The sequence below is a fragment of the Cyanistes caeruleus genome, chromosome 2 (assembly GCF_971803275.1).
Source record: "Cyanistes caeruleus chromosome 2, bCyaCae1.hap1.1, whole genome shotgun sequence".
Classification (NCBI taxonomy): Eukaryota; Metazoa; Chordata; class Aves; order Passeriformes; family Paridae; genus Cyanistes; species Cyanistes caeruleus.
Window position 1 is genome coordinate 50,788,687 of NC_141702.1, and position 14,957 is coordinate 50,803,643.

At 40.3% G+C, this 14,957-nt stretch overlaps 1 protein-coding gene and 1 long non-coding RNA gene across 6 annotated transcripts; one reads left to right on the forward strand and one right to left on the reverse strand.

The window, feature by feature from the left end:
* Positions 1 to 23: 23 nt before the first annotated feature.
* On the forward strand, positions 24 to 14,822 carry HSF2 (heat shock transcription factor 2). Of its 5 annotated transcripts, XM_086876908.1 has the most exons (14): positions 54 to 386; positions 3,626 to 3,734; positions 3,934 to 4,061; positions 5,498 to 5,622; positions 7,391 to 7,466; positions 8,611 to 8,672; positions 8,787 to 8,871; positions 9,682 to 9,851; positions 10,912 to 11,024; positions 11,115 to 11,190; positions 11,766 to 11,871; positions 12,804 to 12,863; positions 13,460 to 13,526; positions 13,900 to 14,822. In XM_086876908.1, exons 1-14 carry the CDS (start codon positions 123 to 125, stop codon positions 14,175 to 14,177), a joined length of 1,719 nt encoding a protein of 572 aa, XP_086733034.1. In that variant the 5' UTR covers positions 54 to 122; the 3' UTR covers positions 14,178 to 14,822. The 5 variants fall into 5 exon arrangements, with proteins under 5 accessions (XP_086733032.1, XP_086733035.1, XP_086733033.1 ...); XM_086876906.1 differs by having other exon boundaries at positions 24 to 386; positions 10,912 to 11,190; XM_086876909.1 differs by lacking the exon at positions 12,804 to 12,863 and having other exon boundaries at positions 52 to 386.
* On the reverse strand, positions 3,900 to 9,584 carry LOC111927204 (uncharacterized). The gene is made up of 2 exons (XR_002863443.2): positions 9,509 to 9,584; positions 3,900 to 4,040 (listed from the first exon to the last, which is right to left on the reverse strand). It is a non-coding gene; the product is annotated as an uncharacterized LOC111927204 (long non-coding RNA).
* Positions 14,823 to 14,957: the final 135 nt, after the last annotated feature.

Genomic DNA, 14,957 nt, shown 5'->3' on the forward strand with positions numbered 1-14,957 from the left:
CCTCGTCCCCGCCCCGTGCCGGCGCTGTTGTGACACGTGAGGGCGGCGCACGTGGGGACGTTATGTAAGGCGCAGAGGAAGGGGCGGGGACGGCACGCGCGCGTGCGGTGGGGCCGCCGCGCATGCGGGGTGGGGGCGAGGGGCGGGGCGAGGCCGGTCTGGTTGTGCTCTCTCCCCCAGACAGAGGCCCCGGAGGCTCCCGAGCGACAATGAAGCAAGAGCAGCAGCAGCAGCCACCGCCGCCACCACCACCACCCCCACCACCCCCGCAGCCTCCCCAGCAGCCGTCGCCTCCCTTCGCCAGCCCGGGGGTCCCGGCCTTCCTCAGCAAGCTGTGGGCTTTGCTGGGCGAGACCCCCAGCAATCAGCTCATCACCTGGAGCCAGGTCGGCCGCCTTCCCTTCCCCCCCTCCCGTCCCCACCCCCTACCCGCCCGCGTGTGGCGGACCCCCCGCCATCACCCTGCGCATCGCTCCGGCGGGCAGCGGGGCCCGCGGGCCTCGGCGCGGGGAGGACGGAAAATCAGGGCACGGCCACATGGCTTGGGTGGGCTCGGGCCAGGCCGAGCTGAGCTGCTCGGGAGAGGCCGGCTCGCCTCTCCCTTGTTTTAACCGTGGAGTAGGAGCTCCGGTGCCCGCCCTGGGGGCGCGTCCCCAGGCACTCCCGCGTTGAGGGTTTGTCTGGCTGGCTCTGACTGAGCAGTCTCGAGCGTCCGTGGGGGTGCGAAGGGGCCCGGGAGACGGGAAATTCTGCTTTGCTCTTAAGGAGCCGGCGTGCGGGGAACGTGGAGCTGTGGGGGATTTCCCACCGCTGGGTGCACCAGGAACGGGGCTCGCCCTCGGTGAGCCGGGGAGTGCGGGAGAGCTCCGGAGGATGGGGACAGTGGCGTGCTCAGGCCTGCTGTTGTTTCCTGTGTGCTGCCCGCGGGGCCGGATCCCGCAGGGGCGGTGGGGAGCGGCCACGTGGGGGATGGCCGGGGGCTTCCCGGGCTCGGTGTCCACCTGCTGGGGTGGCGGGAAGGGGATGGGCCACGGGGGAAGTCGAATTGGGCACCAGTCTTCCTACAGCGCAACGGAGGGCTGGCAAATCGTTACAGTGAGCATCATTGACATTTGTGCTGAAAGCTAAGCACATAATAGCTACTTCATTTTTTTCGTATATGCTGTTTTAAATAAAATCTCGTTCTCAAATCGTATCAATATCTACAAGTGGTATTGAGTTAAACTCAATTGAGAGCTCCTTATTTTAAATGCTTCAGAAATAATGAAATGTCTTGAATGCTTTACTGAAAATGGTTTACCAGTACCTTCAGCCAAAACTTCCCAAAGAGGGAAGCAGGAGGGCTCAGTAGATTACATTTTCTTTCTTTTTCTTTTTTGTTTGTTTTTGTTCTAGGGTGGGGGGTTTTTGTAGTGTTTTTGGAGCATGTTCTTTTTTATTTTTGGAAGAGAGATACTAAAGGCTGTATGAAGATTGATGTTGTCTACATTTAAAAATGCTATGTTTGCTTATGCTTTTAATAGAGAATTTCCAAATCTATTGCTTATGTTATCTCAAGTAAATACACCAATACCTGTTAGGTGTCCTTATGTTATTTTTTTAATTAACATTAAGAATAATTGTTTGAGATTCTGCAAGGCTGTTCTTGTTGGGGGGAAGTATTGGGATTACTTGTGATATGGATGAGTACCGAATGGAGCACTTGGAAAGCTGCTGTATGCTGTAGTCATTGGTGCTAGGAGTTGACAATTGTATTTAGCTGTGTAGTGAAGCTTACAGGCCTTAATGTCTGTACAGCTTTGCTGTAAATGACTCTCAGGGCGACAAGAGCTCATGGATGCGTTTCCCAGAATTTCGTGTGTTAGGTTTAGACAATGTCAAAATGATGATAAAGTGAGATACCATATGGAAGTTGTCTGTTGGTGTCACAGGTCACCATAGTGTCACCTGGTTCAGCACATTCAGTTTGTGAATTTTACACACAGCCTTGCCTAAAATAGTCTGTTCTTGCCACTTCTTTAGCTTCCCCTTTTTCTTCCATTGATTAATCCTCAGCAGGAGGTAGGTAGGCATTACTGGAAGTTTTCATCTCCCTACCTTCCTCTCAGGCTTAAGCCCCTAAGTCATCCAGTGGAGAGCCATTTGTAACATCCTGTTTCTGATGCTCCCTGCTGATTTGCAGGAGCAAGCTGTGTGGTTTAACCCCCACTGGCAGCCAAGTACAACTCAGCCACTTGCTCACTTCCCCATGCCCTGGTAGAGTAAGTAAAAATTGTGGGATGAGATAACCATTTAAAATTGAAATGAAGTAAAGTATATGATAACAGTAATAAAACAGAAAACACAAGAAAATCAAATGATGCCCAATACAATTGCTTACCACCTGCAGGCCAGTACCCAGCCCATCCAGAAACAGCAGTTGGCCCTCCTGCTGGGTAACTCCTGCAGTTTATATACTGGGCATGATGTTCTCTGGTGTGGCATATCCCTTTGCCCAGTTTGGGTCAGCTGTCCTGGCCATGTACCCTCCCAACTTCTTGTGCACCTGCTTGCTGGCAGCACATGAGAAGTTGAAAAGACCTTGACTTAATGTAAGCACTGCTCAGCAACAACTAAAACACCAACTAACCATGCACATTATCCTCTCACTGAATCCAAAACTCAGCACTCTGCCAGCTACTAAGAAAGAAAAAATAATTCTGTCTTATCTGAAACAAGGACACGCGCCTTTGGACAAGAGCCTTCATGTGGTCTTACAGTTGGTTCTTCAAGCTTCTTGGGCTCATAGAACTGCTGGCATTTGAGGATAAGAAAAGTGACTCATTAAACTAAAATGGCCTTTTAAGAAGATGTAGGAAAAGTGTTGACATTTGTTGAAGATAAGCCTTCTTATTAACTACAGGGTGAGAGTATTGTGGATGTGTAGACAAAACCTAAACTATTATGAAGTAGGTAATTTGCATTCTGCCAATTAACTTGCCCTGTAGTTAAATGGAGTGCAGTCATTGAAGAACAAAGAGCTGATCCTTCTATTTTAGTTAAAGCCTGTGGATTAAATAAAAGATAATCTTCCCTCATAATTGGCATTCCAGAAGGGGAATCTTGCTTTAGGTGACTACCTTTTCAGTAACTCCAAAACCCAGTGGACACCTTCACCTCTTTGACAGCTCCATCTGCTCTATAAGTCTTATCAACCCAATCATGCTTTTACAGTGAAAAGCAGATGGGACTGTCAGCTGGTTGTTGGTATTTTTTTCTTGTTCAGGTTCTTTATTAAGATTCTTTACCAGGGCTTCAAAATTACATTCAAAATTGATAGTTCTGTATTGTTCTGTAGTGAAACTGTGATAATTGCTGGTAATGATTGTTTCATATCTTGATAAAGCAGTGTGTAACAATAGAGACGTTCCCCTTCAGATACAGGTGATGATGTAAATTGATAGTACTCAGTTGCTTTGCAACTGCAAGGGTTGTACACTTTTTGTTTTGGAAAATTGTAGGCAAGCAGATCAGTAATGTACTGCATGCACAAAGGAAACATTCCAATCTGGTGATTAATTCTAAAAGCCCAGTGTGTTTTCTGCTATGGTTTTTTAAGTAGCTTAACGTGTCTCTCTCATTTTAGAATGGAAAGAGTTTCTTGGTGTTGAATGAACAGAGATTTGCAAAAGAGATTCTTCCCAAATACTTCAAGCATAACAACATGGCAAGCTTTGTCAGACAGTTAAACATGTGTAAGTTCCTGGATTTTTGCATTCTATCACAATTCTAAATCCTTTACATAAAAGTTAAGTTATAACTTTGGGCAGTGGCCTTGTGTTCTCTGCAACTAGGGTACTGTCTTACCCTCAAAACTGGTAACAGGATAGCTGGGACAGCATACTTTGAATTTCTTAATGTGGGTTTTGAGGTTTTTCTTTTATTTTTTTAAAGATGGCTTCCGTAAAGTTGTCCATGTTGATTCTGGAATTGTCAAACTGGAGCGAGATGGTCCTGTAGAGTTTCGTCATGCGTATTTTAGGCAGGGCCGGGAGGACTTGCTGGAACACATTAAAAGGAAGGTTAGTGAAAATTCAGTATGTGGAAAACCTGTACTATTAAGTATTGATGAATCGCTGAGTTCATGTAAAGTTTAACTGCAGGATTGTGAGTGGAAATAAGTTCAGAGTTTATGGAAACAAACTGCCCTGCTTTCATTTACATCTTGAGCTTGTTTAAATATATTTTGGGGAATTTGACAAGGCTTTTTTATCTACTTTGCTGTCATTATAGTAAAATTTCACAAGTGGCAAAAAAGCATGAGTTATATAATGTGACAATTTGAAAATGAGTATTAGAAGTGTGGAGCATGTTTTGATTTTACCATCAGCAATATAAGAAACTGCTCATTTATGTAGGTTGTTTCAGAACAAAGCTATGTAAGCATTAGCCTTTACACCCAGGAGAACGGGGCAAACCTATAAACACATTCATTATGTTTCTGAAGTGTGCTCTGCTGGTATTGAGTTAAGTGGATATAGTTGGCAAATAGAAATATGGCGAATTAAACTGGATGTCATGGTTAACCCCAGCTAGTAACTCAGCCTCACACACAGCTGCTTGCTCACTCCTCCCATGTCAGGATGTGCAAATGAACCGGGAGAGTAAAAGCGAGAAGATTCATGGGTTGACATGAAGGCAGTTTAATAAGTAAAGCAAAAGCTACACACACAAGCCAAACCAGGAATACCACTCCCGATGGGCAGGCAGGTGTTCAGCCATCCCCAGGAAAACAGGGCCCCATCACATGTAATGGTGACTTGGGAAAGCAAATGCCATCTTTCTGAACATCCCCCACCCACTTCCTTATTTTTCCCCCAGTTTTATATGCTAAGCATGATACAGTACAGTATGGAATGCTCCTTTGGTCACGTGGGGATAACTGGCCCAGCTGTGTGTGTGTGTGCCCTCTCAATTTTTTGTGCAGCCTCAGACAACTGGCTGGTGGAGTGAGGTGAGAAGCAGAAAAGCCCTTGACTCCATGTGTAAGTGCTGCTCAGCAGTAACAAAAACATCTCTGAATTGCCAGCACTGCACTGCAGCACAACTGCACAAGTCCAAAGCACAGCCCTGTATTTGCTTCTATGAAGAAAATAGCCCCACATCAGCCAAAACCAGCACAGTGATACACTTGTTATCACCAGGTTATTGTGATGCAGTTATGATGAAGTAGAGTACTTGGGAAAATGCCTGAAGAGTCTGGGTGTACACAAATGTTTGTAACAACTAAAGCTAATGCGCTGGTGATATCTATTGTATTTTTTGGTTTTGGGGTTTTTAGGATGGTATACATCTATATGTATTTTTGGTTTTGGGGTTTTTTGGATTCTTAGTTTATTATTAAATTAAGTGCATGTTTTGTCAACATTAGTAAGAAAATATACTTGATCTCCAAAAGAGCATAATAGTTAAGCATGAGTTAAGGGAAGTGTTTTTTCTGGATTCTAATTTTTTAAAGGTTTCTTCTTCGAGACCTGAAGAAAACAAGATACGTCAGGAAGATCTCTCTAAAATAATATGCAGTGCTCAAAAGGTGCAAATTAAACAAACAACTATTGAATCTCAGTTGACTCTTTTGAAGAGGTAAGTTGCTTCATCAGTATCTGATCCTTAATGCTGAGTAATTGTGGTACTCAAAACCAGACCAAGACGTAATTCTAGGTGTCTCTTGATTTCTGGTTGCCTGATGTCAATTATTGCTTTAGGAACATAAATTTCTATTAAAAAGTTGCTTTAAAATTGAATTTTTTGGTATTATTAAAAGTAATAGGCAATGTTGGTGTTTGCAGAACTGTCTAGTAGTAGGCAATTAAATAAATAACACCTTTAATAATAGTTCTATATAGATGCTGAGTCTGAATATCAGTTCTTAGTATAAATTATGCTGGTTTTTGCCATCAAGTTTGAAAGAGTTACTGTATTTGGTTTGAGGCAGAGTTTGGTTTGTGTAGCTTACATATAATACTTTTGTAGGACAATTAATGTATTTGCTCATTGTTTTCTATTTTCCTGTTGTTTTTGTCCTCATTCCCTCACTGTTTAAACTTGTAAAAGAGTTAATAGCTCTGAAAGTGTGTTTAGAAATCTAATTTAGAAATTCATTAGTTACCTCATTGACAGAGAAACAGTTGAAAACACAAATGTAAATAGTTTTTTAGAATTTCATTACTCCCTGCTTAGAAATTATGGTTTATTCTCAACAGTGAGAGAGATGTGTGTCACAAATTACTTAATCCTTTGGAATTTGTAGATACAGAGAATATATATAAGCATAAGGTCATTCACTGTAAGTCACATCACCTCAACAGAAACTCTGTTAGTTTCTATTTCTTTTAGTAGAACGTCTCATGACAGTGTACCTCTGTGGTACTGAGGTCACTGATTAGTTCAGGTTTTAATAAGTAAATTCTCTCATTTCTGGACTTCAGTTGTAGTGACTTGGGTGGTAGAATATTCAGAGGCAAACTTCTTTTGCTTAGGCATAGTCTTTGTTAGAATCTGGCTAGTCTAGAGTAAAAATCATATTTGCCCTTTTGAAATCCTAGATGAATTTGGTTTGAAAGGAATCTCAGAAGGCCATCAAGTCCAAACTGCTGCCCAGAGCAGGGCTAGCTTTGACTGAAATGACAGCCAGTTGCTAACGAGCTGACAGTTTGTAGAGATGAGAACATAGTGGTTGGTCTTTGACATCCATATTGTTATCCCATCAGTTTAAAGTGATTGAGGTAGAAACTAGAGCTAAATCAGAAGACCTGGTCCTACAAAACATGTTGATAAAGCTAGTGAAAAAGTTGAGAAAGTTCAGAATCCCTGACTTCTGCTGTTAATTTTGTGATGGAACCATACTCTTAATTTGTATGTTGAATATAGGAGCAGTTTGAGGAGCGAGTAATAATATCCTGCATCACATTGCATATAAGCTGCTATTTCTGAAAACTTTAAGATTTCCTAAAAACCCAAACACCAGTGGAGTTTGCTTGTTTGTGTTGAAAATTGAGCTACAAAAGAGAGGAGGGTGGTATGTTGTCTGCCCATATTTATTGAAGCTTTTGGTGCTCATAACCTGCCTCTTAATATGGCATACACGGTTGGAAAAAAGGCTTGTGGTTTCAATAGGATAGTAGCTGGAGTCCTGTGAGTACTGGAAGAACCAAGGTTTCCAAAATGGCAGCATTTCATGAAAATTGCTAGCTCTGACTTGGTCCTGTTATTTTTTTATCACCTAACATGCCCATTTACTGGAGCTAATATTGGTAACTGTTAAATGCTGATAGTTAATTTTTAAATGATGAATGTATGAGTAATGAATAACTAGTTTTAGTGTGACTTTTAAATCATCATTTTTTAACAGAGAGAATGAATCCCTTTGGAGGGAAGTGTCAGAACTGAGAGCAAAACACTTGCAACAGCAGCAAGTTATTCGAAAGGTAAGGCTTCATTCAAGTGTCGTGTTGCTTGAGTGCTTCTGAAGTAGGAATGCTTTGCCATGTTACTTGCTTTGCCCTCACTCAACTTTTTATAATGTCAAATCTCTCTTTAACAGAAAAAAGTGTAGGGTGGTATATGATGGACAAACCCTAGTGATACAAACCTTCAGGGTATTTTATTGCATAAGTAGAAAACAAGGCTAAAGTCTTATAAACATTTTCAAAGGGAAAGGCTCAAGAACATCTACATCAGTCATTAAGTTACACTTAATATGATCCATCCATTTTGTATTACTCTGGGAATCAGATATCTAATTTCCTGTGTCAACGATCTCAGGAGAAACTTTCTCACTGCAAGAATTACAAGATTCTGTACTGGAAGTTCAGTGCTGCCCCCCTTAATAGACCCACTGACTGTATATTCCTAATGTTACCAGAGGAATAGATAATTGAGTGGAACCTATTGATAATATATTAATTAACTTAGATTATTTAACAGTTAGATTTATGATCTACCAAAACTCATAAATGCATAGAGTTTATAGACCTATTTTTTTGACATATGAGAAGGGGCATCACTTCAAGTAGCCTTGTAGCAGAGACTTACTGATTTTTTTTTCCCAGTTTCTTCAAGCCAGATACATACATTAAAGTCTTAGAATTAAAACATAAGAGAAGGAAGGCTAACATTTCAAAAGGAAAGACAGCTGATGAATACTGTTAATTGTACATGTAATTTTTTCTGAATCTTGTCAAAAATGCCTTTCACCAGAACCACTATTTACAGATACAGGTTATGTATATGGTCCACATCCCTGTATGCCTTTAGTCATTCTTTTAATTGTTTGAGTTGCTTCATGTCTTTCTCTGTATTGTATGATGTGTAAAAGCCGTCTCTTATCACCTGCTATGTGAAAAGTCTTTCTTTAATAATTGAATTGCTATTTAGCTATTATCAGCACTGATTTTTACCTTGATTTTTTACGTTTTCTGAACAGCTCTGTATAAAAATTATTATACAAAGGAAGTGTTTTGCTGTTTATGTATAGATTTTATTTTTGGTGTCTTTTGCTATAAGGTGCTTTGGTACTTGAAAAACAATTTCAAAGTATAGCAACTAACAATAGTGTTCTCTCCCTTACAGATTGTACAATTCATTGTTACCTTGGTGCAGAATAACCAACTAGTGAGCCTAAAACGCAAGAGGTAAATATGGTCTTGAAAACTTTCTGTCCACTTGATAAACTGACAGGCCTTGTTGACTAGTTATCAAAGAGGTGGGTTTGAGATGGTCTTCTTTCTTTACTTTTTCTAATGTAGGCCTCTACTTCTGAATACTAATGGACCTACAAAGTCGAATGTATTTCAGAAAATTGTGAAAGAACCAGCTGACAGTAGCCACCATGTAAGTTTTCTATTGTGAGTACTCTCTGTGCAGGTGGGCAGATGAATCTAATTCATTGTCATATGGAGACTATGACACAGCTGTTACTGAGAAGTTATAGGCTCTGGTTGTTTCCTTTCAGAAGCTAAATATGTTGATAATCACCATTCACTTTCCAACATAAGCATGTCTAGAACAGTTACCTGTGTATTAAATACAGCTTGACATGATCCTGCTGAAAGCACTTTGCTTTTAAGAATGGTGCTGTTAGAAATAGCACAAATAATGTTGCATTATTATCTCTGGGAATGTGGCATCCCTGACCCCATAAAGAGACAAGGGTCCAGTGTGTTGCTCTGCAAGGAAGCATCCAACCCAGCAAAATCATGTCATGTTCCTGTTACATTTGAATGAGTCACTCCACTGAAAGTTGTTTTCTGCTGTCCAAATAATGATTGGTGAGGAAATCATTAAAACAAGTGCTGTAGTATGGCACTAGAGTTAGTAGCTGTATAACAAAGTACTGTTTAAACAGCAGTCACTGTTTTAATATTTTTAGTTCTATTATCTGACATTGCTAGTATAATTTTATTTCTATGCTTGTAGTATTTACCTAATTCTTTTTCCTATAGCTGTTATTCTCCAGTTGTTTATTTACTTGTATGGCTTTTTCTATTAAACATAGATCTGTACAAACAGCTTGTAATCTCCAAGGTGTAGGAAAGCTCTTAGACTTCATTAGATGTGAAGCATTGTAAGATAGTGATAACTGTCAAAATGCTGAAGCTCATCATCCCTCTGTGCCCTGACTCTTTTAAAAATAATTCTCAGGTACCTCTCAACAGAAATGAGGGCTTAAAACAAAGGGAACAGATTTCAGATGACATTGTTATTTATGATGTCACTGAGGATGTGGGTGAGGAAGAACATCCCATGGCTGATGAAGAAAATCTTCCTGTTACACCAGAAACAAGTGAAGATACCACTTCAGATTCTTCCAAGTAAGAAGTCTCAAGAAGTGTATATTAATAAATGGCTTTCAGTGTTGTATAATATGCAGTAATTCAGATATCTTAAGAGATCTGAAGTCTTCCTGCCTTTTGGTTATGTGTACAGACAGGAATTATTTCCCTTGTTTTTGCAGGTTTTTGTGGAGAATGGTTGTCAGGTTTTAGTGTGGTCTTTGCTTTAAGCCAATTAATTTCAGGGTTCTGGATTTTTTACAGTCCCAGTTACTTTTTGTGATTATTTTCCTTCCTGTCTGTATTCCAATACTACAGAAGTTGTCCATCTTTCAGCTGCAAGCAAGTTGAAACTTGGTCCAGGGATTTAGATGCAACTCTCTTGAGTTGCATTGGATTCATAGGGCCTGTACTCTGCCTCAAGGGAAAAAACTCATTATTTGTAGCTTGCACTTAAACTGGCACCATTGTTTAACTGTGTTTAACTGGCACTCAGCTGATGCTTGCCAGTCTCTGATAGAAAAGCTTCATGAGAAAAAGGCTGTGGTAGAGAGACAAGATAACTAACAGCTTCATAAGGGTTAAGAACCACAACAGAGATGAAAGCAAATCAGTTGAGGCTTGCTCTTGGTTTTCAGGTTTTGTTCCTGGTATGTATAATAAGGTTAAATACAAACCTGTAGACTGGGATGCTTCGTTATGGGTGCTCCAGAATTGATACTGTTTAACAGGAAATACACCAAATATATGCTGTCTGTCTGCTTTGATGACCTTGTACATACTTCACATTTATATACAAGCTTATAGTTGTTCTAATGACAAAAGTGATGGTGTTCCTATAGCTCTTTAACTATTAGTTGGTTATTGTGGTCTGGCACAACACTGTCTGCTAACTGAGCTGCATTAATTGTATTGATCGTTACAGAACTGTATCAATGGAAAATAGGTATTTTGATTATCTTGCTGTATTTAGTGTAAAAAAGTAGAAAAGTTTAATTGCTGCTAGTAGCTTGACTAAAGTGAGAGATAACTAAACCTGTGGAAGAATACCAATTTAAATGTGTATGAAATGTTGTAATTAATTTATCTCACATTACAGCTGTAGCTGTAGCTACCACTCTCCTGATATTGTAATTGTGGAAGATGATAATGAAGATGAATATGCCCCTGTAATTCAAGGGGATAAAAGCACTGAATCAGTTGCTGTCCCAGGTAATGATCCAGTCAGCCCTGCCAGTGACAGCACAAACCCACTCATGTCAAGTGCTGTACAGCTGAATAACCAGTCAACTTTAACTGCAGAAGACCCAGTCTCTGTGATGGATTCCATACTCAATGAAAATGGAGTAATTTCACAGAATATAAATCTTCTTGGAAAGTGAGTAGTCTAGCCTTTTGTTTTTTCAAGTATTAGAACTGATTTTTTGATTGAAGCAAAAAGAATTGAATAGCAGTTTCTACTTAGAACTTTAAACTTGCAGGCCACTGTTATTCCAGCCAGTTTCTGAAGATCCTTCTATTTTAAGTATTGTATGATGCAACCTGTGATTTTCACTGTTAGGTGAGTGAGTTGAGATGTTTAATTTGGCAGTGTAATGTTGTGGAGGTGGTGTAAACTGTCAGGATTTATTTTTGTCACTCCTGCAGGTGGATTAGACCTATTAGGGCTATGTGGATGCAAGAATTGCATCTCTGCTAATGTCACATAATACTGTTATGTTGATGTGATTCCTGTGATACCTATTCTAGAGCACCTGTCTGCTGACTTGGGCTGTCCTCTAAAGAGGCTAAAAGGTCTTCAGTTTTTTTTCCAGAGGTCATTTCTTGTGAAAGACTTAGTTCATTCTAGTTCTGGTGAAGATTTTTAGATGCATGTAGCACATCTGTGTAAAGTTTACTTAAGGATTTCTCTTTATTAAGGGATATGGCAATAAAATACTGTTTGCCTTCTAGAGTTGAACTTCTGGATTATCTGGACAGTATCGACTGCAGTTTAGAGGACTTCCAGGCTATGTTGTCAGGACGACAGTTCAGCATAGATCCAGATCTCCTGGTTGATGTAATTTTGACTTAATTTTAAGTATTTTCATAATAGGCTATAGAAAACATTTGTGTGTGTTGTTGCTGTTTAATATTGATTTAAGTCACAAATGATCTTTTTTTCCTTCCCTTTACAAAGCAAAGTACAAATTTTTATGAGATGCTGGAGCACTGGTGGAAGTCTTAATGCTACACCACTGCTCAAGTGAATGCTTAAGTTTGTTACTGAACAGTGGCTTTCTTAATGAAATAATGCTTATATTTGTTGTGATGTGAATTTAGATGTCGATTAATACTCTTGCTTTGAAATAACATGGCACATCATCTGTGGTCTTCTCAATGAACTGGGGTTAAAAAGAATCTACCTCCATGTAGCAAGGCCATGTTGCTGGCTGGTGGCAGGGTGTTGTCTGCCATGACTCACGTATCACCTCTCTGAGGTGCTTCTCCCTGTTCATTTGTTCCTTAATCCTAACTTGGGCCAGTGCATGAGGTTAATGGGTCCTGGTGACATGTTGAACCTGCTGGAGTGCCTGTTGTCCCCTCTTCCATTTCACTGAAATCCTTCTTAAAAGTACCTCTGCTCTGCACTTACTGATGACTCCTTCCGGCTTGGTGTCACTTGCAACTTAAGTTCATCCATTTTGTAGGCAGGATTATCCATGCAGCAGTGTCAGAAGCAACTGGTAATTTAAGACTGCAGCTAACCGTGTTAGATGTCATACAGTTCTTCTGTGATCAGGGTTCATGGAATTCAAAACCATTGTTTTTTTTTCAAAACCAAAGCTAGATTTTCTTTGTAAAAGCAGTGATTACCTGTAAATAGACTCCAGTCCTCATAGAGGGTAGAATAAGTTCAGGGGTTATTCTCACACATGCAGAAGCAATGGTCTTGTATTCTTAATAGCAACACTGAGATACCTAAAACTTGATGTCTTTTGTCTTACTCAGCTTTTTACAAGTTCTGTGCAGATGAATCCCACAGATCATGATCATATCACTAATACCAAAGTAAGTCTTAAATCCATTGCTCAACATACGCAGTAGTGAGAGATGCAAAATTCACTCATCTTTTGCTGTTTTCTTTACTGGAATCATGGCACTTCATGCTCTGGCTTTTAAGACTTGCATGGGAATAGGAATACTGCAGCTGAGTTCATCCTCTTGGGCTTTAAACAGCAAAGGAAAAAGTACCCCAATTAATTAGTAGTGTCCTTTAAAACTTGTATTACCTCCACATTATACCAGTCTCTTGACTTTCGTTGTCCCCTGATTTTTTTACTAGCAAACATTGTATGCACTTCTGTCAGAATGCTTTCATCTGTATTGTCTGATGGGAAAAGAAATACAGCAATAAGCAGTGGAGCAAAGATGTAGAACTTTGAATTTTTCCAGTTCATTTAAAGCATTAATTTTGGTTCTTGCTTTGTAGCCTGTGTTTCCATTTCATGTTTTCTTAGCCAAGGTGTGTTAGTGTGGGTAATACTAACTATTCCACTGCATCTTATCACAAAAAAAATACTTTTTATAGTAGTTGTTCAGCTGTTTTCCAGTGGCATTGGAACAGGCTTTAAACATGTATTTTAAGAGTTTGCTTTTCTTCCCAGACGGAGACAAAGGGAAAAGAAACTAACAAGAATAATGCCGGTCCAGCAGCTTCCCAGGAAATGCAAGGTACTAAGCCCAGATCAGCTTAGTTGTAGTGATCTACTGAAACACTTCAACTGCTGAACATTACTCTAAAAGCCATCTCAGTTATTTGCTCTTTATCTGGTTTTATGTTATGCTGATAAATAACCAAAACACAATACTTAGTATATTTGCTTTTTAGATTTTTGTCTCTGCACTAGAGGCAGAGAAACTGATATTTTGCAGGTGAATCTGCACAAATAATGTTATACATGAACATAATTCTTTAAAAACACAAACATCTATCTTTTTTTTATTAATTACTCTTTAAATAAGTACTGTAGGATGGATTTTGTTTTTTCCTTCTGCATGTAGAAAGGTACATGAATTGATATTCTGGGCATTTTTTCCTCCATAGATAAGCAGCTGATACACTACACTGCGTTTCCACTCCTTGCATTCCTCGATGGGAACCCAGGCTCTGCTGTTGAGAGTGGGAGCTTCACAGCTGAAACTCCTTCCACTGCTGAAGGGGACGAGCTCCTGGAGAGCAGCCTGGATCCCCAGCCCACCCAGAGCAAACTGGTGCGTCTGGAGCCACTGACAGAGGCAGAGGCGAGCGAAGCCACGCTGTTCTACCTGTGTGAACTTGCCCCAGCACCCATGGACACAGACATGTCCTTCTTGGATAACTGATGTGAGAGAGGCTCTGTATATAGCCATGAAGATGAACTATTTATTTAGAATATTGTTTGAGAGTTTTTTTGTAAATCACTGTTTTATGTAACCAGGTATGTGGAATCTGAAGTACCTTTCCTATCTTATACAAGCAATTGTTTAGCTATGGAGTTAGACAAACCACCAGGCACAGCTGGCACTGCTGAGCCAGGCTGCTGCTGCACTGCTGTGAACACTTGGTGTTGCACACATTGCTTGTACTGCAGGTAACCAACACTTGTCAATAGTGAGCTTTGGTTTATGGTTTCTTATACTTCTTGTCTTACCTATGATGACATAAACTAGTAGTGTATGGTTAGGGAACACTGACTTTCTGTATTTTGGGATTTTTATTTTTTACATTTTGTTTTAACACACATGAGGCTTTTTTGGGGTGGGGGGACCAGGACCTAATGTAGGCTTATTTTTCCCTGCTTCAACTGGGAACAAAGTGCCTGTACCTTGCTGAATCTTGGTTCTGCCTTACTTTCACTTCAGTGGAAGTGCTTACACATAGCACAAACTGGGGAAAAGTTCTTGACAGCTGCCAGGCCCCATGACTGCATGAGTACTTTTACCTTGGACCATCTATGCTGACAAAATAAATGTTACTTAAGTGTGGTATCTGTCAAGAGTTTCTCTCTTATTCTGTGTGCCAGGTGGTTATGGAGTTAATAGCCTCATTTTCCTGTCACAGTAGCTGTGCAAGGTCTAATGTGCACCTGGAAAATAGTTCCATTATCTCCAGCCTGAAGGGTT

Excerpts from the sequence above, each read along its gene's own strand:
- HSF2 (XM_086876906.1), top strand. The coding sequence starts at position 123 with ATGCGGGGTGGGGGCGAGGGGCGGGGCGAGGCCGGTCTGGTTGTGCTC. Across the intron at positions 387-3,625 it reads AGCTCATCACCTGGAGCCAG|AATGGAAAGAGTTTCTTGGT; the intron begins GTCGGCCGCCTT and ends CTCTCATTTTAG. Across the intron at positions 13,527-13,899 it reads AGCTTCCCAGGAAATGCAAG|ATAAGCAGCTGATACACTAC; the intron begins GTACTAAGCCCA and ends TTTCCTCCATAG.